At 38.8% G+C, this 16,959-nt stretch overlaps 1 protein-coding gene across 1 annotated transcript in view; it reads right to left on the bottom strand.

The window, feature by feature from the left end:
- Window positions 1-16,959, bottom strand: part of zc3h3 (zinc finger CCCH-type containing 3) — an 84,307-nt gene that overhangs the window by 14,639 nt on the left and 52,709 nt on the right. Inside the window, exons 5-8 of the mRNA XM_032572860.1 lie at window positions 5,262-5,425; window positions 1,910-1,961; window positions 1,356-1,511; window positions 6-75 (exon numbers count right to left, since the gene is read on the bottom strand). Of these exons, the coding sequence (XP_032428751.1) occupies window positions 6-75; window positions 1,356-1,511; window positions 1,910-1,961; window positions 5,262-5,425 (442 nt within the window). The remainder of the gene's footprint in view (window positions 1-5; window positions 76-1,355; window positions 1,512-1,909; window positions 1,962-5,261; window positions 5,426-16,959) is intronic.

Below are 16,959 nucleotides of genomic sequence, written 5' to 3'. Positions count from 1 at the left end.
ATTACCTTCTCTTTGGCAACCTTATGGGAGAATGGGCAGGTGCCATCTGCCTGCTTGCATGTCCCTCTGAGAAATCTGTAAGGAAAAAATAACTAAAAGTTTTTAAAAAGAAAAGCTAGGATGTGATGAGGCAGAAGGAGCTGGTTTTTAAAAATATTTTAGCCAAGACGACTCATTACTTTCTTTACCATGAAAAAACTATTACACTTTATTTTTCTCCAGTAATCCGATGTCAGTCTTTGGTATAGAAAAAAGACTGTAGTTGTAATAGTTTGAATCAGAAATAGTCTCAAAGGTCATTTCATACTAAGCTTAAATATCTGCTTTAGACCTCAACACAGGCTAATGACTCCTCAGAGGATGGGGAAGAAACTAGACCAACATAAAGGAAGCCAATTTTAAAAATTGGGTTTAAACATCTAAGTTTCATCATTCATTTACAAATTACATCATCTATTCTTCCACTAAACTTTAACCCAGTTTATGCTTCAGACATGATATAATTTCTACATGAGAAGTAAGTTGCTAATGTATTTTTCACATAGGAAAACAAGTTGCATTAAAGACTTTTCCACTTGTGTTAAAAGTGGAAAAGTTTTAACACTTTTCAACATATATCATGTTATATTCAGAACTGAAGCATGTGAGAAAACATAACTTGTTCCACTTGTGCTACACATTTATTACACATTACTTCATAGTGTTATGAATACATGTGAGGTACACAGTAAAACATTTCACATGTGAAAGGTTTCATTTGTGTTACGTACAGTATAATTTACACGTGCAATGTGTTACTAGACAATATCATAGTCACTTAACACGTGGTAAAACTTTGAAAAAGTTTTAAACAGGCTTCAATTTATCCCAAAGGTTTTAGATGTGCTACACAAGTAGCTCCTAGATTTGCATATTCAGCAATTCTCAATCATGAGGCAGCAGCAAGTCTGACTGTAGCAAACATATTCCCCATGTGCAAAACATTTGCTATATGTGTGTTTCATGATTTCACATGTGATTTAACATTTCAAATGTCAGATGTGATGAAACACATTCACATTTAGATATTTAATTGGGTGCATTGAGTTAAATAATTAAGGCAAATTATGTTTTAATTATTTAACTCAGTTGAGAAAATTTCACTTCAATTATGAAAATTTAAACCTTACGTTGTGTATTTTGTTGTTCAGGGAAGTTTTCCTTCCATTTCTATTTGTCCTCGATAGTCACCTATTTTTTTTGTTTGCAGTTGATAAAATAATACAAATAGACTTAAGTGCAAGTTTTAAAAGGTAAAGTTGGAATTGGAGTCCCTCGTTTGTGTCTGTTTAGTTGTTCTTGTACATGAATGTTACCTTGTGCAGACAGCCACTTTGTCCGGATCATGTATGAAGGGACAGCTTGTGCCACGGTTACACTTGCCAAAGCGGTTGTAATACATGCAGTACTGCTTTTGTTGCTTTTTCTGACGAGCGTGTCTGATGATGGCAATGCTCCGCTGGACTGCACGACTGGAGATGGACAAAGCACGACAATCCACAATAAACATTGGGTCTGAGGTAAGACAGGAAACTTTTCAGCAGAGTTTCTGTTTCAGCTCTGGACCATTTGAGTGTTTCTGGGTAAAGGTGTTCTCCATATACTAATTTTAAAGGATTACTTCTGGACTCATGGTCCGGAGCTGATGGCGATGAAAGGCACTTAATACTGTGAGAGAGTGAGGAGGATCAAATGCAAACATGCTGGCTGGATTTAGTTTCATGAAGGTGCTGTCATTTTAAGAGCGCTAGCAGGATGACCCATATTTAACTGTAGATCATTTAAAACTTTGATAAACGTTTCAAAGCTGGCACTGCAAGAGTAATTAAAATGATCCTGAAGTGGTTAGTAAGAGGATATAAACTGTTACCTGGCTAAATGACGAGCCAGGGCCGGAGACGTGTGTGCACTGGAGGACTTTCCTGAGGAGGAAGGAGGGAAAGACATGAATAATTCAAAATCTTATGTTTATGGTTTCACACAAAACACAAAAAATGTCACTAATGAGTTCTGGCACTATTAGTAGAAGTACAAGAAATATGCAGATTTGTGCTGTTGTTACACTTTGCAGAGATTAGACAGATGAGCACAATATGTTTTTTTTTTATTTGCCAACACAGTGACAAGATTTAGAGCGGTTTGTCTCCTAATATTACTATATACAGTCCCAGGAGTAAATAGAGAGAACAATTCTATTCAATACACATTTTTAAAAAATCTTATTTTTTTAAGTAACCAGTTTATCCCAATGTGTGTGGTGCTAGAATTCCATAATGTCAAGACATCTGTCTTCATTTTAGGAAATAATAAAAAGAAAAATATACTTTACATTCCAAAAAGTGTTTTCTTTAAAACTCCAAATAAAATCTTTAGCTTTTTTGCGGTAATCACCAAAGTAAGTAGTCAAATTTTACCTTCTCTGATACCTTTGTACAGTGAGGTTATTTCTGATACGTTTAAGCTTTGTGAAATCTATGTTATTTACCTAAAGCATCTAGAAGTCAAAAACTTGCAAAGACAACTGAGCTTTATTTGAAGTTAAAAGAGTTTCAACAAAAGTGTCCTTACCTATGCAACCAGGTTATTTAACCTTTTTTATCGTTTTCCTCAATGCAGTTATTGGCTGACAGCTAAATTACAAAAAATATGTCACAAAGTTCCAGCAAATTTAAAAACAAAAACAGAATTAAACTTTTCAAAAAGGCAAAAAAAAAAAGAAGAAGTTCAACACCAAGAGCCAACCCATGACCAGGAGCATTTTAAAGACCATTACTGCGATTGTAGTAACAAGTGTTTCAAGAAAATCTGAGCTTACAGAGTTTTAAAACCCAAAAATGTTGCATTTGAATCCAGCCAGAAGCTTCACAACAAGTTAGAGTGAAAGAAAAGCTACATCTGATTTACTAACAACCCTGAAAATTCAGCATGTGACCAGTTAAAGCATGAACAGTCTGTTTAAACCTGATCCAGAATTTACAACTTGCCAGTTGTAAATTCTGGTGCACATTCATGAATGGTGCACATTCATGAACTCCTTCAAATTGAAATATGCTGTGAAATGTTAGCACAATATTACAAGCAAGTACATCCACATGGTGATAAAAGCATGGCTGCATATTTGAATAAGCCCAAAAGAAGTCAAAAGTTCTTATCCATTAGTTATCCCCGTGCAGCTTTCTCGTGTTTTAGGTTTAACCTGAAAGATAAAAACTACTCTCTATTCACACCAGATGTGACAAAAATGTAGCCTCCACTGTTTGTGCGCAGGTGTGTGTGCGTGTGTGTGTGTGTGTGTGGACACATGCGATAAGAACCTGAGAGGTGAGGGGATATTTATACTGTGGTGGATTGGCACATTGCAGCCAAGACAAATCGTGACGTCCCTTTTTGGTCTGAGGACATCATAAATAGCCAGTGGATGAAAAGGTGTGTCAAAGTTGGAGGAGGTTATGAGAGGGTGAGGATGTTAAGGCTGCAGTTTATCTTGATCGTGATGCTAAATTTGGAACTTTCTGGCTCATAATGCTCTCCTGAAGGATCAGTGCTTTGGCGATGCTCAAAGCAGAAGGTGGAGAGCTTTTCAAGATGTGAAATCACAGCTCCTGCTGGACAGAAACCTGATGCATGTTTCTGGAGGATGCAGAAACAGCGTGAAAAGGCATGTTGGGATGCCAGTCACGAGTTGAACTGAACACAGCTCTTCAATTTCACCTGAAGGTTTAGTTGCACAGGAATGTGTGAAAGAGAGGCAGGGAAGGGAAGTGGGGAGAGGCTGATTGGGGCTTTAATCTGCACCATCCACTTCTCCAGGCCCTCCCCCTGGCCGCTCTGACAGATGACAACTTTATTATTTCAGATGGCAAATCCAGGCTGCTCCCCTAAGTCTATTAGGAAGTATGTGGACGGAGTTCCAGCCACAAACATGAATAAACACGGCTGTATCGCCTCAGGATGTACACACACTTACAGTCATGGACCACTGGCAGCAGTCCTCAACAGAGCTGGTTGTAAAACCCAAACAGGCTGTAATTTTAATACCAACTGAAATCTGTCTACATCGATGAATGAAAAAAGCTAAAAACCAAACAGAAGCCTGAACAGCAGGCAAGATTTGTGGTCCAATTCACTTATTCTTTTCTCAGACTGCTCCTGATTGAGAGCCAAACTCTTAAGTTAAAACCCCAGTAGTCGTTAATATATAATATATGTTCTACTTTGTTGGTATCATTTAAGGTCCTCTTTGTTAACCACAAAGCTTTATAATGACCTATTTCAAACAACTGTTTAATGGGATGTAGTTTTTAATCAAGGCACAACTTCAAAGAGTTTATAAAACAAGAAATGGGTGAAGAAATTTTACCATTAGGACTTTTTTTTACTCTAATTCACATTTTCTCCTTCTGAATCACTATCAGCTTTATTTACCAAGATTTTGCACACAAAAAATGTGACTATAGCTTCACTTTTTCTTGTGTGTGTTTTCTCTCACACACACACATATATACAGTATTTATATGTATATATATATATATATATATATATATATATATATATATATATATATATATATATATATATATATATATACACAAAAGACAAAGACAAGATTGAAATAGTGTAAATAAGCATGGTATTGATCTGGGTACTTTTACTGTTAAGTGATCATCAGGAATGATCAACCTAAAGGTAAAAGTCTACACAGTTTGTGTCCAGGACTTGTGGGGTCACCAGAGATGTTAGCAGCCCATTTCTGGACTCTAGGCCTCTACCAGGACAGACTGAATAATGGCAGTGTCTCTTACATCAGTTTTTGATGTAAGCAGAGAAGAAAAACTGAATCATCATGAGCTGGAACACCTCATCACAGCTCAGGAAGTCGGTGGAATCCATGCAGCACAGATGTGAACCAGTTGTCAGAAGTAGTAGTGAGTTCAGTGAGTCACAAAAAAAGGCTACATCTTCAATTAATTTAGAGTTTGTACAAGAAATATTTGAGTTTATATTGGAATAAAATGCTGATACTGATTTTTTTTAGCAGTTATTCATTTTCTCTCTGTCTCTGTAGAATGGTAACACATTTGAGAACTTGTTTCCTCATATTTTGATTTGGAATAGAGTTTTCATCAAAAGAAATTAAAGAATTTTGAGCTTTACCCAGTTCTTTAAACACGCCTCTGTTATTTTAGCCACAATTCATGTGTAAGAATCCTGACCACCTGTACCTCTCCGGTCGATCGACGTCTGTAATGCCACTGTGCGGGACAGCTTATTGGCAGACACCCGGTACAGCGACCCTCGGATCCAGCACATCTCCATCCCCGTCCAGCGCCGGCTGGATGGTTGGTGCCTGTCCTGAGGAGATCGTAGGCGGTTCTGAAGGAAAGTCCTGAGAGAAAGGGAGTTAAGGTCAGATTTGAAGTGAGGCTTTTATATGATAACAGTGATCAGTTTAGTTTGAGTTAAACTGTTTAAAGTGTTCAGATCTGACTGTTTGAATCAGAATATTATCAGCTCATCCCTCTGTTAATTCCACACCTCTTCCACCCTCCAGTTCTTCCACAATACCTCCCTTATTCACTTTGTTTCCCATCCTGTAGTCGCCCCCTCCCCTCCTTTTCCTCCCATGTCACAGCACTCTGTTAAATTGCTCCTCTAATGGAAAGGACGGCAGTGTGGAAATGGAGAGAATTGAAAAGAGGAGAGGAGGAAATCAATGAGATAATAGGCAGGGCAGGGGGCCAGAGCAGCGAGGTTGGCCCCTACACTGGAGTGGACAGACCATACACACAGACACACACACCCCTGCTACAGTATGTACAATGCACACAATCACAGCTCTCTGCATCCAGGAACCAGTCAGTGGGCTGCTGCATGTGTGCGGCGGTTGGACATGGAGGCTGCTGGGTGGTGGTGGGGCGGTGCAGGGGTTATGGCGATAAATTGCGCTGTCCTGTCACTTCTATTTGGGGTGGATTGGGGCTGGTGTGCAGGGCGCTGCTGGTGGTAATTTGCTGCCGTATTTCAGATGGGCTGGAAATGGGTTTAGAGCGAGAGTTCACGCCTCCCATTACACAGAAAAGAGAGGGTTACCCCGAACGCACGGCCCGCACAAAACAACCTGCATGGACGTTTGACGCGTGCAGAGCTGTTGCACTGTTGCAAATAACGGGAAAAAGTAAATATCAACTCTCAGCTGCGTTCACGTCCATGAAGCACTTGAGCGTGAGCCATAACTCAGCAGTACAGACACTTGGTTTCACTGCTACAAGATCAGTGGCTGCCCTACATGGGGCAAATGCAGCCAGGGGAGCCGTAATGGGGGCTAATGTTGAAGCTCTGACTGCCACCCAGGGAGGCTTAAACAAGAACAGGGTGGCCCCCACAACCACAATAGAGGTTAATGGGCATATGACATGAGTAGTTAACACAGACAGCAGTTAACCCTGACACATGTCTAGAATCTGAGGGGGGCTCTGGGAGGGTTATTGCTCTCTGTGTTAGAATGTTTATCCACTGACTTTGAATGTCAGAGTGACAGAAATACTGAGCTCATTGCAATTTGTGGTGCATTTATGTGCCATCAGGTTTCAGACAGATCATAGATGATTCCACACACATTCCACTTTGAATGTTCTCTGAGGCACCTTCTGAAAACAAGAATGTCATATTGGGACAACTCTCCTCTGCTTCCTTTTTCCATCACACAAGCAGTTCCCCCTGATCACCAGCTGTTTATTGTTACAGTACATTGAAACTGCAGTGACTGTGTAAGAGCAGATGTTGAAGTGGGAAACTCTAGGACGGATGAACAAAAAATGGATGGGGAACGGAGGATGGACAAATGAATGAAGGATCAATGGATAGATAAATGGATGCATAGATGGATTAAAAAAAATCAATGAGGAACAGCTGGATGGATGGAACTCTAATCTCCTTCCATCCAGTTTTCAGAGACCTTGTTGGAAAGAGACCCTAGTGTTGTGGTTCATTCACGATGCATTGCTGCATACAGTACAGACCAAAAGTTTGGACACACCTTTTAATCCAATGAGTTTCCTTTATTTTCATGACTATTGACATTGTAGATTCACACTGAAGGCATCAAAACTATGAATAACACGTGGAAATATGCACTAAATAAAAAAGTGTAAAACAACTGAAAATACCCCTTATATTCTAGATTCTTCAAAGTAGCAACCTTTTGCTGTGATTACTGCTTTGCACACACTCTGCATTTTCTTGATGAGCTTCAAGAGGTAGTCACCTGAAATGGTTTTCACTTCATAGGTGTGCCCTGTCAGGTTAATAAGTGGGATTTCTTGCCTTATAAATAGTCATGAAAATAAAGAAAACCCATTGAATTAGAAGGTGTGTCCAAACTTTTGGTCTGTACTGTACATGATGCTGTTGTACTCCGAAAGCCAATCATGATCCAGAACGTTTTCAGGTCAGCTTTAGATATTCATAGTCGTGGTTGAAAACTGCTGAGGTAGAAATATGTATAATTATAATAGATTATAATAATTCAGTTATACTAATGTAATAGAATCAAGTACGGAATTTGTTCTTTGAACAGACACATAAAATTGATTAGGAAATAAATGACAAAGCATAAAAGGAGAAGTACTTGGAACTCAGAGTTATAGCTTAACTAAAGAGAAAAATCTCTGTCAAGGCACCCAGCCCAAAGGCAAAATTTCAAAAACATGTACAGTAAATTTTCCCCCAGGGCATAGAAGGACTTTAACACTACACCTCCCACAATTCAATGCAGCAATAAGAGCTCATTAAAGTGGAAATGAGATCAACACTTTCAACAAAATATTTTTAGTTGTTCCAGTACTAATAGAGAACAAATGACAAAAGTATCAACAGTGCACATACCAACAAAATTTTCTATCTTTTACAAGCTAGAAAATTCATGCAAAAGGATGAACTTACAAGGTAAAAGAAAATCAGCGTGAATGATAAGAAAGTTAGGTTGTATTTTTCTGTTTTATTGCATTTTACAAAATTAGCAGAGAAACATCTGGAATAAAAAGTTCTATTCTAAATTTAATGTGACAAGTAAAAAGTATCATCAAGTTTTGTTTTAGGTGGGTTTCGTATATGTTTTACAATGACTGCTCTATAAAACAACACTATATAATCTCTTCTCCTAATAGAAATAAGGGTGATTGATCATGGCAGAAAGAACTGAACAAATACACTGAATGGCCCCCCAAAAAATGAAAAAGATCCATCAGAAAATGGTTGCACTGGGTGGACTGCTTTCAGTTTTGATTGAATTGGTTGATGCATTTGGTTTGATAAGCTTCTGCAATGTCACAAGATTTACACCCATCCAATGTCGCATTTATTTTTCACCAAGATTATGTATTGATGATAGGAGAGTCTGGCAGCTGTGCAAAGCCTTCTCAAGACCATCAAAGAGATTGTGTTAGGTCTGGACCGTGGTGGTCGAGTCGTGTGAAAATGATATCCCACACTTGCTGAACTAGTCTCACACAACATGAGGCCAATGAATCCTAGCATTGTCATGGGAATATGTCTGTGACATTATAAAGGAAATCCATTACTGGGATAAGCAGGTCATTAAGAATATTCAGGTAGTCATGACTTCACTCCTCAGTCTGGGCAGATAATGTTGCTGAACCTATGTCTGACCATCATCAGCTACCCCTGATCAAAGCGTTGCCCCTGTAGGCTCGGAGTAGACAGTAGCCATAATGGGTTCATAACTTCATCTGCCTTGTTCTTATCCTGAAGCACCCATCACTCTGAAAGAGGGTAAACCTAGATTCATTGGATCACATGACCTTCTTACATCACTCAAGGGTCAAACCTTTATACTTCTTGGCAAATTGTAGCCTTTTTCTCTAGTTAGCTTCATTGATTACTGTCTTTCTTATAGCTACATATCTGTTCATTCCCAATCCCCGGATTTCCCTACGCATTGAGTATGTGGAGATGATCCTAGACAAAACAGCCCGTTTAACTAGTTCTACTGTTTATCTTTAATATGATTTCACCAAACGCTTGAGTGATCGCAGATCATGATCATTCAGGATTTTATTCCCTACCACATGACTTCCTCAATGACAATGGTTCCTCACTATTCTTCCAGTTTATAATAATGCACTGCACAGTTCTCAACACAATTATAGTAGTTTCTAGTATCTCCTTAGATGCTTGGTACAGACAAACATATTTTCCTTACCCACAAGATGACTCTCAAAATGGTTGTTTAAGAAATAAGAAGCAAAATATTGCATCAGCTGTGGTTAAATAACCTGTTTCCAGCTGTAAGATAATTGCTCACACAATAATTATCCAATATCCTATTTGCTTAGTAAAATTTGGGTATCAACTATTTTTGGCCAGGTGGTATATTTTGACTGGTGCTCTTAAACCTCTCTTTGTAAAACAGTTGACCCGAAAGTGATCATTCAGAATGTGTTGTTGGGTCAGACCTTGCAAAAACGGAGATTGGAAATCGTAAATAAAATTCTGATCAGTGCTTCATATCTGTATTGTTTATTATATCAGTTTATTGCATGATTTAACCACAAGTAAAAGTTTGCACTTATTTTTTGAGTAAGGATATACTTCAAACATCGAAAAATAGAAACAAATCAGCATACATTATCTGTTATTACTTGACAGTGTCTTTTAAGTCTCAGGAATGTTTTTTAGGCCTGTAGGTGAGGTGTGTAATTTTGCACACCTTGCCATCTTTAGGTGTGATTAAAAAAAACTGGAAGATGATGTCTGGAGGTCAAAACAAAAGAACTTAAACTCATCAAAAACGAACAGTGAAAAATACAGAGGGAAAAAGGAAGAAACGGAGGACAGAAAGAAGGGCAAAAGGAAGCTCCCCTGAGACGAGTGTGTTTGCGTGGGCAGGCGTGCGTGAGTGTGAGTGTGCGGTCAGCTCGGACTGCGCGATGCACAGATAAAGGAGAGCGCAATTCAGCACTACGGGTTGATGAATGATCTGACTTTTGTTTTAGTGACAGGGAAGAATTTGGAGGGTCGCGCGACTGCTCAGAATAATGCTGCCCTTGTCTATTTGTCTGCAACCCAAGCATTAGTGAGCTCATATTGGGAAACAGTTACCCTTGAAAGAAAGCACAGCAAAAACAGTCACCTGGGTAACTCTGAAGGCAAGGACTGCTGCTCTTCTCCAGGTGCCTAACAGACACAGAGACAGCAGAGAAAGACTTACCAGGAGTAGAGTGTGGTAAAAGGACCCTTCGGGGGGAAAAAAAACATGGGACTGTAAGCGACAGACAAATGACTAATGTGATAAGTAATGAGTAAATGAGTGAAGTGGGGGATAAAAGAGGATGTACAGGACTGGGAATGCGGGAAAAGGAGGAGAGAAGTGAAGAAGAGGGAGCGCTGCTTCACTTTATTGCCCAGTCTCTTACATCCTGTGCTGATCGATACTGAAGCACTAAAGAAGATGAGCGTTCGGACCAGGAGTGTGTGTGTGTATGTTTGTGTGTCCACAGATATACAGCATACACAGTCTTGAAGAAACTATACTTATGGAATCATTGCCATGTTGCAAACTTTGACATGAATGTGAGAAATAATGTGGAAAATGAGTGACAGAAGATACTAAAAAGGAGAAAAAACAGAGATATAATGCAAACAAAACGATGGAGCGTTAAAGACTGCATAAGAGGCGCGGATCAGGGGGGTGTGAGAGCGATGAAAAAAAGCCCGGCTTGTAATTTATCCTCCAGAGTGCATGCTTTACGGCTTTCTTAATTCAACTCCTGATACTATTAATGGAGTTAATGTTGAGATTATATCTATTTTCTGGTGGCGGGTCCTGAAATACTGCAGTTAAGCCCACCCCCCTCCACTCTCCTCTTTCAGACTGCCACCCAGCAATAAATCACCCCCTGGCTCCACCATCTTCTAAAACTGGGTAAGAGCATGGCATACTGGGTAGAGAGGCTCACTTCTGCAAGTACTTAGGAATTTCAGAGGCTTTATTCACAGAAGAGTTTGGACTTTTCAATTCTTTTCCAAACTTTTTGTAAGACAGCAGTAAGGCATTTAGAAATCCAAATTATGCTCATAATGCCACCCATGTCAGAGAGGCCGATACATTTCAAAAAGTTAAATCTTTAACAGCAAAAAAAAAATGTCTGTGTTAATTTTTAATGTAATAAACATTAATTTCCAATTCATTCCATGTAATAAATTGTTAGTTTAAATAATAATAGTTCAACAGCTGATTCTTTTATTAGCCAGATGAAACAAAGCCATATGGTGAATCTGACAACGATTATATTTTTATTATATGCATTTTTTGTTCAGCGTACAATTTAGCTTCCCTTAAAAATGAGACTTCTTTGGCTCTTTATTACTGGTAGGTGCTCACAAAAAGGAAAGATGTTCTTGTTTCCTGTCGTCAATATATAACAATTCCCCAACATAACAGCTTAATAGAAAATAAAAAAAAGGCTTTCATTCTAATAAGATCATTCCTAAAGAGAGTGCTCCTTCATACTTACATTTAAAAAGAAGAAAAAGAAAGAAAGTAAGACAGAAACAAACAAAGGAAAAATACTTGATAGCTGTTGTGCTATCCTTCATGTGAGTAAAAACAAAATCACTTTGATAAGGAGGGTCTGTTCAACTGTTTTCCCTACACAGAACATTGCAGACAGAATAGGCAAACTAAAGTTATAATGCAAAAGTTTTTTAGACTTTTATGCATAATGTTGTGCTTAAACTCTATCTTCACTTGTAAACTATTTTCTATCAATGTTCTTATAGTGCCAACAATGAGATTGCAATTATATTGCAGATGGATGTCAAACTATACATCTAGTTGATTTTAGGCTGCTTTCACACATAAATCAGTTTGGGTCAATAAAACATTACAAGTAGCTTGTTTGGTCTGCTGTTAATTTGCAAGTTAATGGAGTTCCAAAGTGTTATTGTAGAAACCCGTTGCTGCAGAAGTTAAAAGTCTCATTAATTTTTCCCATAGTCAATGTGATCTGGCTTTGAGTTGCCATATATTTCGTGAGATGTTGATCAGCAGCAGACTAAAATACTTGCCTATCAGCCCAAATGATTCATAACTGCGTCTGAAAACATTTGGTCGATTAATTAAGGACAGTGGCATAATATCAATGCAGACATTAAAGATAACTCTGAACCTGCATTTGGCAAGTAAGCTGGCAATACCTTACTTTTAAAATCTGCAACAATGTTGCTGCATTTTACCTGACTTGACTACATCCAAGGTCTGGGGATGTTGTCGCATTCTGACGTTGGAACATAGATGGTGTCAGAAAAAGTACGATTTAAAAGTTTTGGCCAAAGACGCAGTGATGACACAGGGGCAAAGCATACATAGGGGCCTCAGTCCTCTATGTGGCAGTCACAGGTTTGAATCCTGGCCTGTTGATCGTTGCCGACTGCCAACAACCCACTTCCATTTCCACCTAGTTAAATAAAAGCCACTGGAGCCAAAAAAAAACAACCTTTAAAAAAATTTGGCCAAATATGAAGATTGATGTTTTTAAATTGAAACAGCCATTCAGCCAGTTGCAGTTGCTTCCTGCTTGTTGTTTATATAGCATACAATTTAACACTCACAAGAGAAGAGGTTTTTGGACTAATTAGCAGTGTTACAGCCTGGCTCAGATGACCGCAACAAAAAACTGTGAGGGCACAACCTTTTAGAGGCATTTATTATTAAAATGATCTTTAGGGGTAGTGAGCGGCGGCAAAGGAACCGCTGCACCGATCGTTGGACATGAACCTGCTGGCCCTCACAGGTCTCAGCGTCTGCTTCCAGGTCTGGTCAAGTGACGCCTCCATTTTTGGAGGGACCAGACGAATTTGGTCCATTCGTTCGAATGGACCAAATTCGTCTGGTCCCCACAGAGTTTGTGGTACAAGCGCTCCTTGCTCGTTCCACTCATGTCAACGGGCCCAGGTGGACACGTGACCACAAGCGCCTCCTATCTCCAAGACCTTCCTTAAAAAACAGTTAACAGGCCACAATGCAACACAGCAGGGGGCCATCACAAGCAGGACAATCTATATGTAAAAACCACTGTCTTCTTTCTGCTTGCTTTTGTACCGAGGGATGTGTAGTCCATGTTGGGTGAAGCATAACATTCAGTTGAATGGCAAGAAGATTGCTAAATGACCGGTACAGGGTTTTATCTAGTCCAGAGGATTCTAGTCATTCACACGCTGACGGTGCTAAGCTACATTGTACCTGCAGCTGCTTTGGGACAGTCTAAAAGATGCAAAGTTTCCATACACCAACAGGCAAAGCAGGTAAAGTGTCTGACCCAAAGAAAACGACTGAGACACACAGAGCGGGGGGTTTGAACCAGCAACCCTCTGGTTACAGAATGAACTCTGACCACCATCTCCACTGTCACCCCAAAGAAGAGTTTGCACAAAGAAGCAAACTAAGCAACTTTAGCTAATCTTTTTGTCTGTATCAATAGAAAAGAGATTTAAAAGGTTGCATCTATACATGATCGATGACATGTATAGATGACCTACAAGTCAGCATAGGTGGTGTTATTCATTCAGTTCAATAGGAGACAGAGCTCCAAAACACACTCAATACAAATAAACCCCCAAATGATTTTCTATAAACTTTGCATTGGAAAGTGTAGATAAAATATCAAGTTTTTTCTAACCAAAACCTTTATTGTGAATTGGAGGTTTTCTATGTTTGAGAAAAAGGACCTTAGAGTAAGGGTGTAGCAATACAATAATCTCACGATACAATATACAATATTCTGATCACAATACGATATGCATCACAATATTTGGCAAACGATACAATTTGAGGCACTTTTACTTTTCTGAAAGATTTTAAAAGGACAGAGTGATTTTAGTGACATTTTGTGTTCCATAGACTTAGATTTAATTAACTGAAAACTGATTAGAAACACCACTACACAATACCTGACTCTGATTGGACAGAGTCTAACAGTCTACAGCTGGACAAAATGAATCAAAGATGCAGTGAGAAAATTAGTTTCGGTCATTTAATTCATGTGGATTTGACATAAAACTCAAAGTTTCAACAGTGATCTGGGAGCTGAGTGGGGAGATTATCAGCCTCTGTAGACTCTCAATATGCAAATGATTGCACTGATGTTTTTCTTTTGGACATACTGTGGTTGCATTTTGGAGTAAAAAAAGTCTTTTGGACCATAGGGAAAAGTCTTTTCTACCTTGGCTCCCGGAGTTAGCCGTGACTGTAAGCTGTTTACTACTAGCTGCTGGGGGAGTGGCTCTGCCTCACCTCATAGTGATCGACTCCTTGCAGCTGCGCAGCGCCGTCATTCCCCTGCTTGGATCTCTGAGTAGCTACCTGTCAGACTGCCAGGATCTCATCGTACTCTCAGGCTCTGATACTCTTTGTCAGTTGCTAATAAGAATGATCGATCCGCCATCGTCATCATGGCAATCCTCACTGCGCCCAGACTGCGGCTGCAGGGTTCCCCTCTTCGTTTTCCAGCTCAAAACAGAGCACCACTGCATGGTTCATTCTTCAGGTAATTCTTTATATACAGAACAGAAACCACAAAGCTAAAAACAAATTACGAAGTGGATGCCACTAGTCGCTGCGATATCCAAACTTTGCATTAATTTCGCGATCTCACTGCTTTTGCCGCTACTCCGTTCTGCTTCTCTTTCACGGTTACTTGCTCAACTTCGTTTCTTAGCAACAAAATACTGCCCATTGTTATTTCTTGAAGACTTGAGATTTCCAAAAACAAAGAAATCTAATGTTGCATTTCGTTTTTTATGTTTGGAAGCTCATTCCTTTTCACATAACCGGAAAAGCGGTTTTGACATTTCTCTGACATTCTGAAAAATATGGTTTACTTATTTTAGCATAACTCCGTTTTACTTGGCCTATTAACACAATTTAAAAACTGGTGTGTAGTATAAGCCTATGGACCCCTCGCGGGTGAAAAACCGATACTTCCGAGGGTGGAAAAAAATCGATAAATATAGTAGAATTGATATAATTATACAGCCCTACCTTAGAGGAAAAACAACTCTATGATTTTTGTTTGGGGATTGTTCTGTGATATACAATCTCACAGATTTCAGCTTATTAAGACACTGAAAACTATGTTGTCCTTAATTAAATCCTTAAAACATCTAGGATTTCTACAGATTGACAGTTGTAGTAAAGAATATCAGTTTCTTTACATGAATGACAAAATCACATGTAAATCTAATTTAATATTTAATTAACAAAATAAAAAGTCCAGAGTCTCCAGTAAGGTCAAAACTATTTGGACCTTGTGTTAAGTTGCTGGTTAAGGCTGTAGTTTTTAGAGCAGCATGTGGTACAGCGATGAGCATGAACAGAGATAAGAGCTGAAGACCTACAGTATGTGGACCAGGATATGTAGGTGTGATAGGCCAAAGATAAAGAGCAGCATTCAGTAGTTAAGAGCAAAGAATATGAGCTCATGCACCACTCAATAGCATCAAACTGATAAAAGGAGCTGCTGGTTTTTGGAGTTCAACTGATAGATAAGCTTGAGACATGAACGAGTAAGAGGACCCCGTCCCAGAGGACCTGACCCTCCTATCTCTCTCCTCAATTGTACACACATGGTGATATTTCACAGCATGTCAACGGGCTCAAATTGAAAATCCCTTGATGAATCAATATTTACTGCAGCAGCTAAATGAATAGTAATAAGTCACCAGAGAGGCTGCGGCCAGCCACGCTCCAGGCCTCTCTGTCTCACCAAATCTGGATTATACAAAATAATGATCCCTCCCCCACTTCCTCAACTCCCTCACCCCTTCAAAAACATGATTGGACAGAATAAAAAACTAATAAAAGTTAGTGAAAATGTATTGTTATAAAATTTTTTATACAAACAAAAATAAAAGATCCACAAGTTCTTATTTTGGGATATAACCTTTTCAAAAAACAAGAGCTGGAGAGAGGTTTCCCTTAAAACCTCAATTTGCAAGAACTTGGGAAATATTTCAAATGTCAATAAAAATAGTAAGAAAATAAATTTATGTGAAATATCACAAAATTATTTTTACTGTTGGACCAAAAAGTAAAAATTACATTATAACCCTTTTGAGATTTTACTTGCCCTTTTCTTGTTTCTCTTTATAATCATGACGCCATGGTCTTTCGTCCACACAGCTTGACAAGAAAACCACCTTCAAGGTCTGGTGTGCCCAACTTCTCACAAACCTTTCAGCTTTTATTCTATGGTTGTTCAAAAGCAATTATACAGTACAATTTGTATTGTGTGTTCCTGGTCAGTTGAGATTAGATTTAAAGAAAATTGGAACCTGGTAAAGAAAAGATAATTGAGTTGTTCAAACCTTAAAGTTGCCTTGGAAATTAGCAAGTTTTTTGATCCCATAACTTCTAGGAAAAATCCTCTTTGGACAGATGAGTTTAACACTAAATTATTTGGATATCAGAACAGAGGACCAGTTTGGTGCAAACCAGATACAGAACTGACAGAAAAGAACTTTGTACCAACCATGTTGTACCAACATGGTTGGAGGATGTGTTGCCTCAGCAGGAACTGTTCAGTTGCAATTATGCAATCCAATAGGAAGTCTACTATTTATCAAAGTAAAATGTGAGACTGTCTGTAAAAAATAAGGCTGAAGCAGACACTGAAACATGAAATTTTGCTCGCCTGAGGTCATGCAAGTATACTCAGGTATACAGATCTGTATGACTAAATGCACATCTGTAAATCCACCAAAAATGGGCTGAGAATGAAGAAATGAAAAATCCTGGGACAAGTCTAAACCTAAACTTTGATCTCATTTAGCTATTCTGAAAACTGTTACAGACAATTGTAGTGGTATATCTGAAAGACTACCAAGCAAAAACATACATAACTC

Source organism: Xiphophorus hellerii, chromosome 9 (assembly GCF_003331165.1).
Source record: "Xiphophorus hellerii strain 12219 chromosome 9, Xiphophorus_hellerii-4.1, whole genome shotgun sequence".
NCBI classification, from domain to species: domain Eukaryota; kingdom Metazoa; phylum Chordata; class Actinopteri; order Cyprinodontiformes; family Poeciliidae; genus Xiphophorus; species Xiphophorus hellerii.
This window is presented reverse-complemented; position numbering and strand designations above follow the sequence as displayed.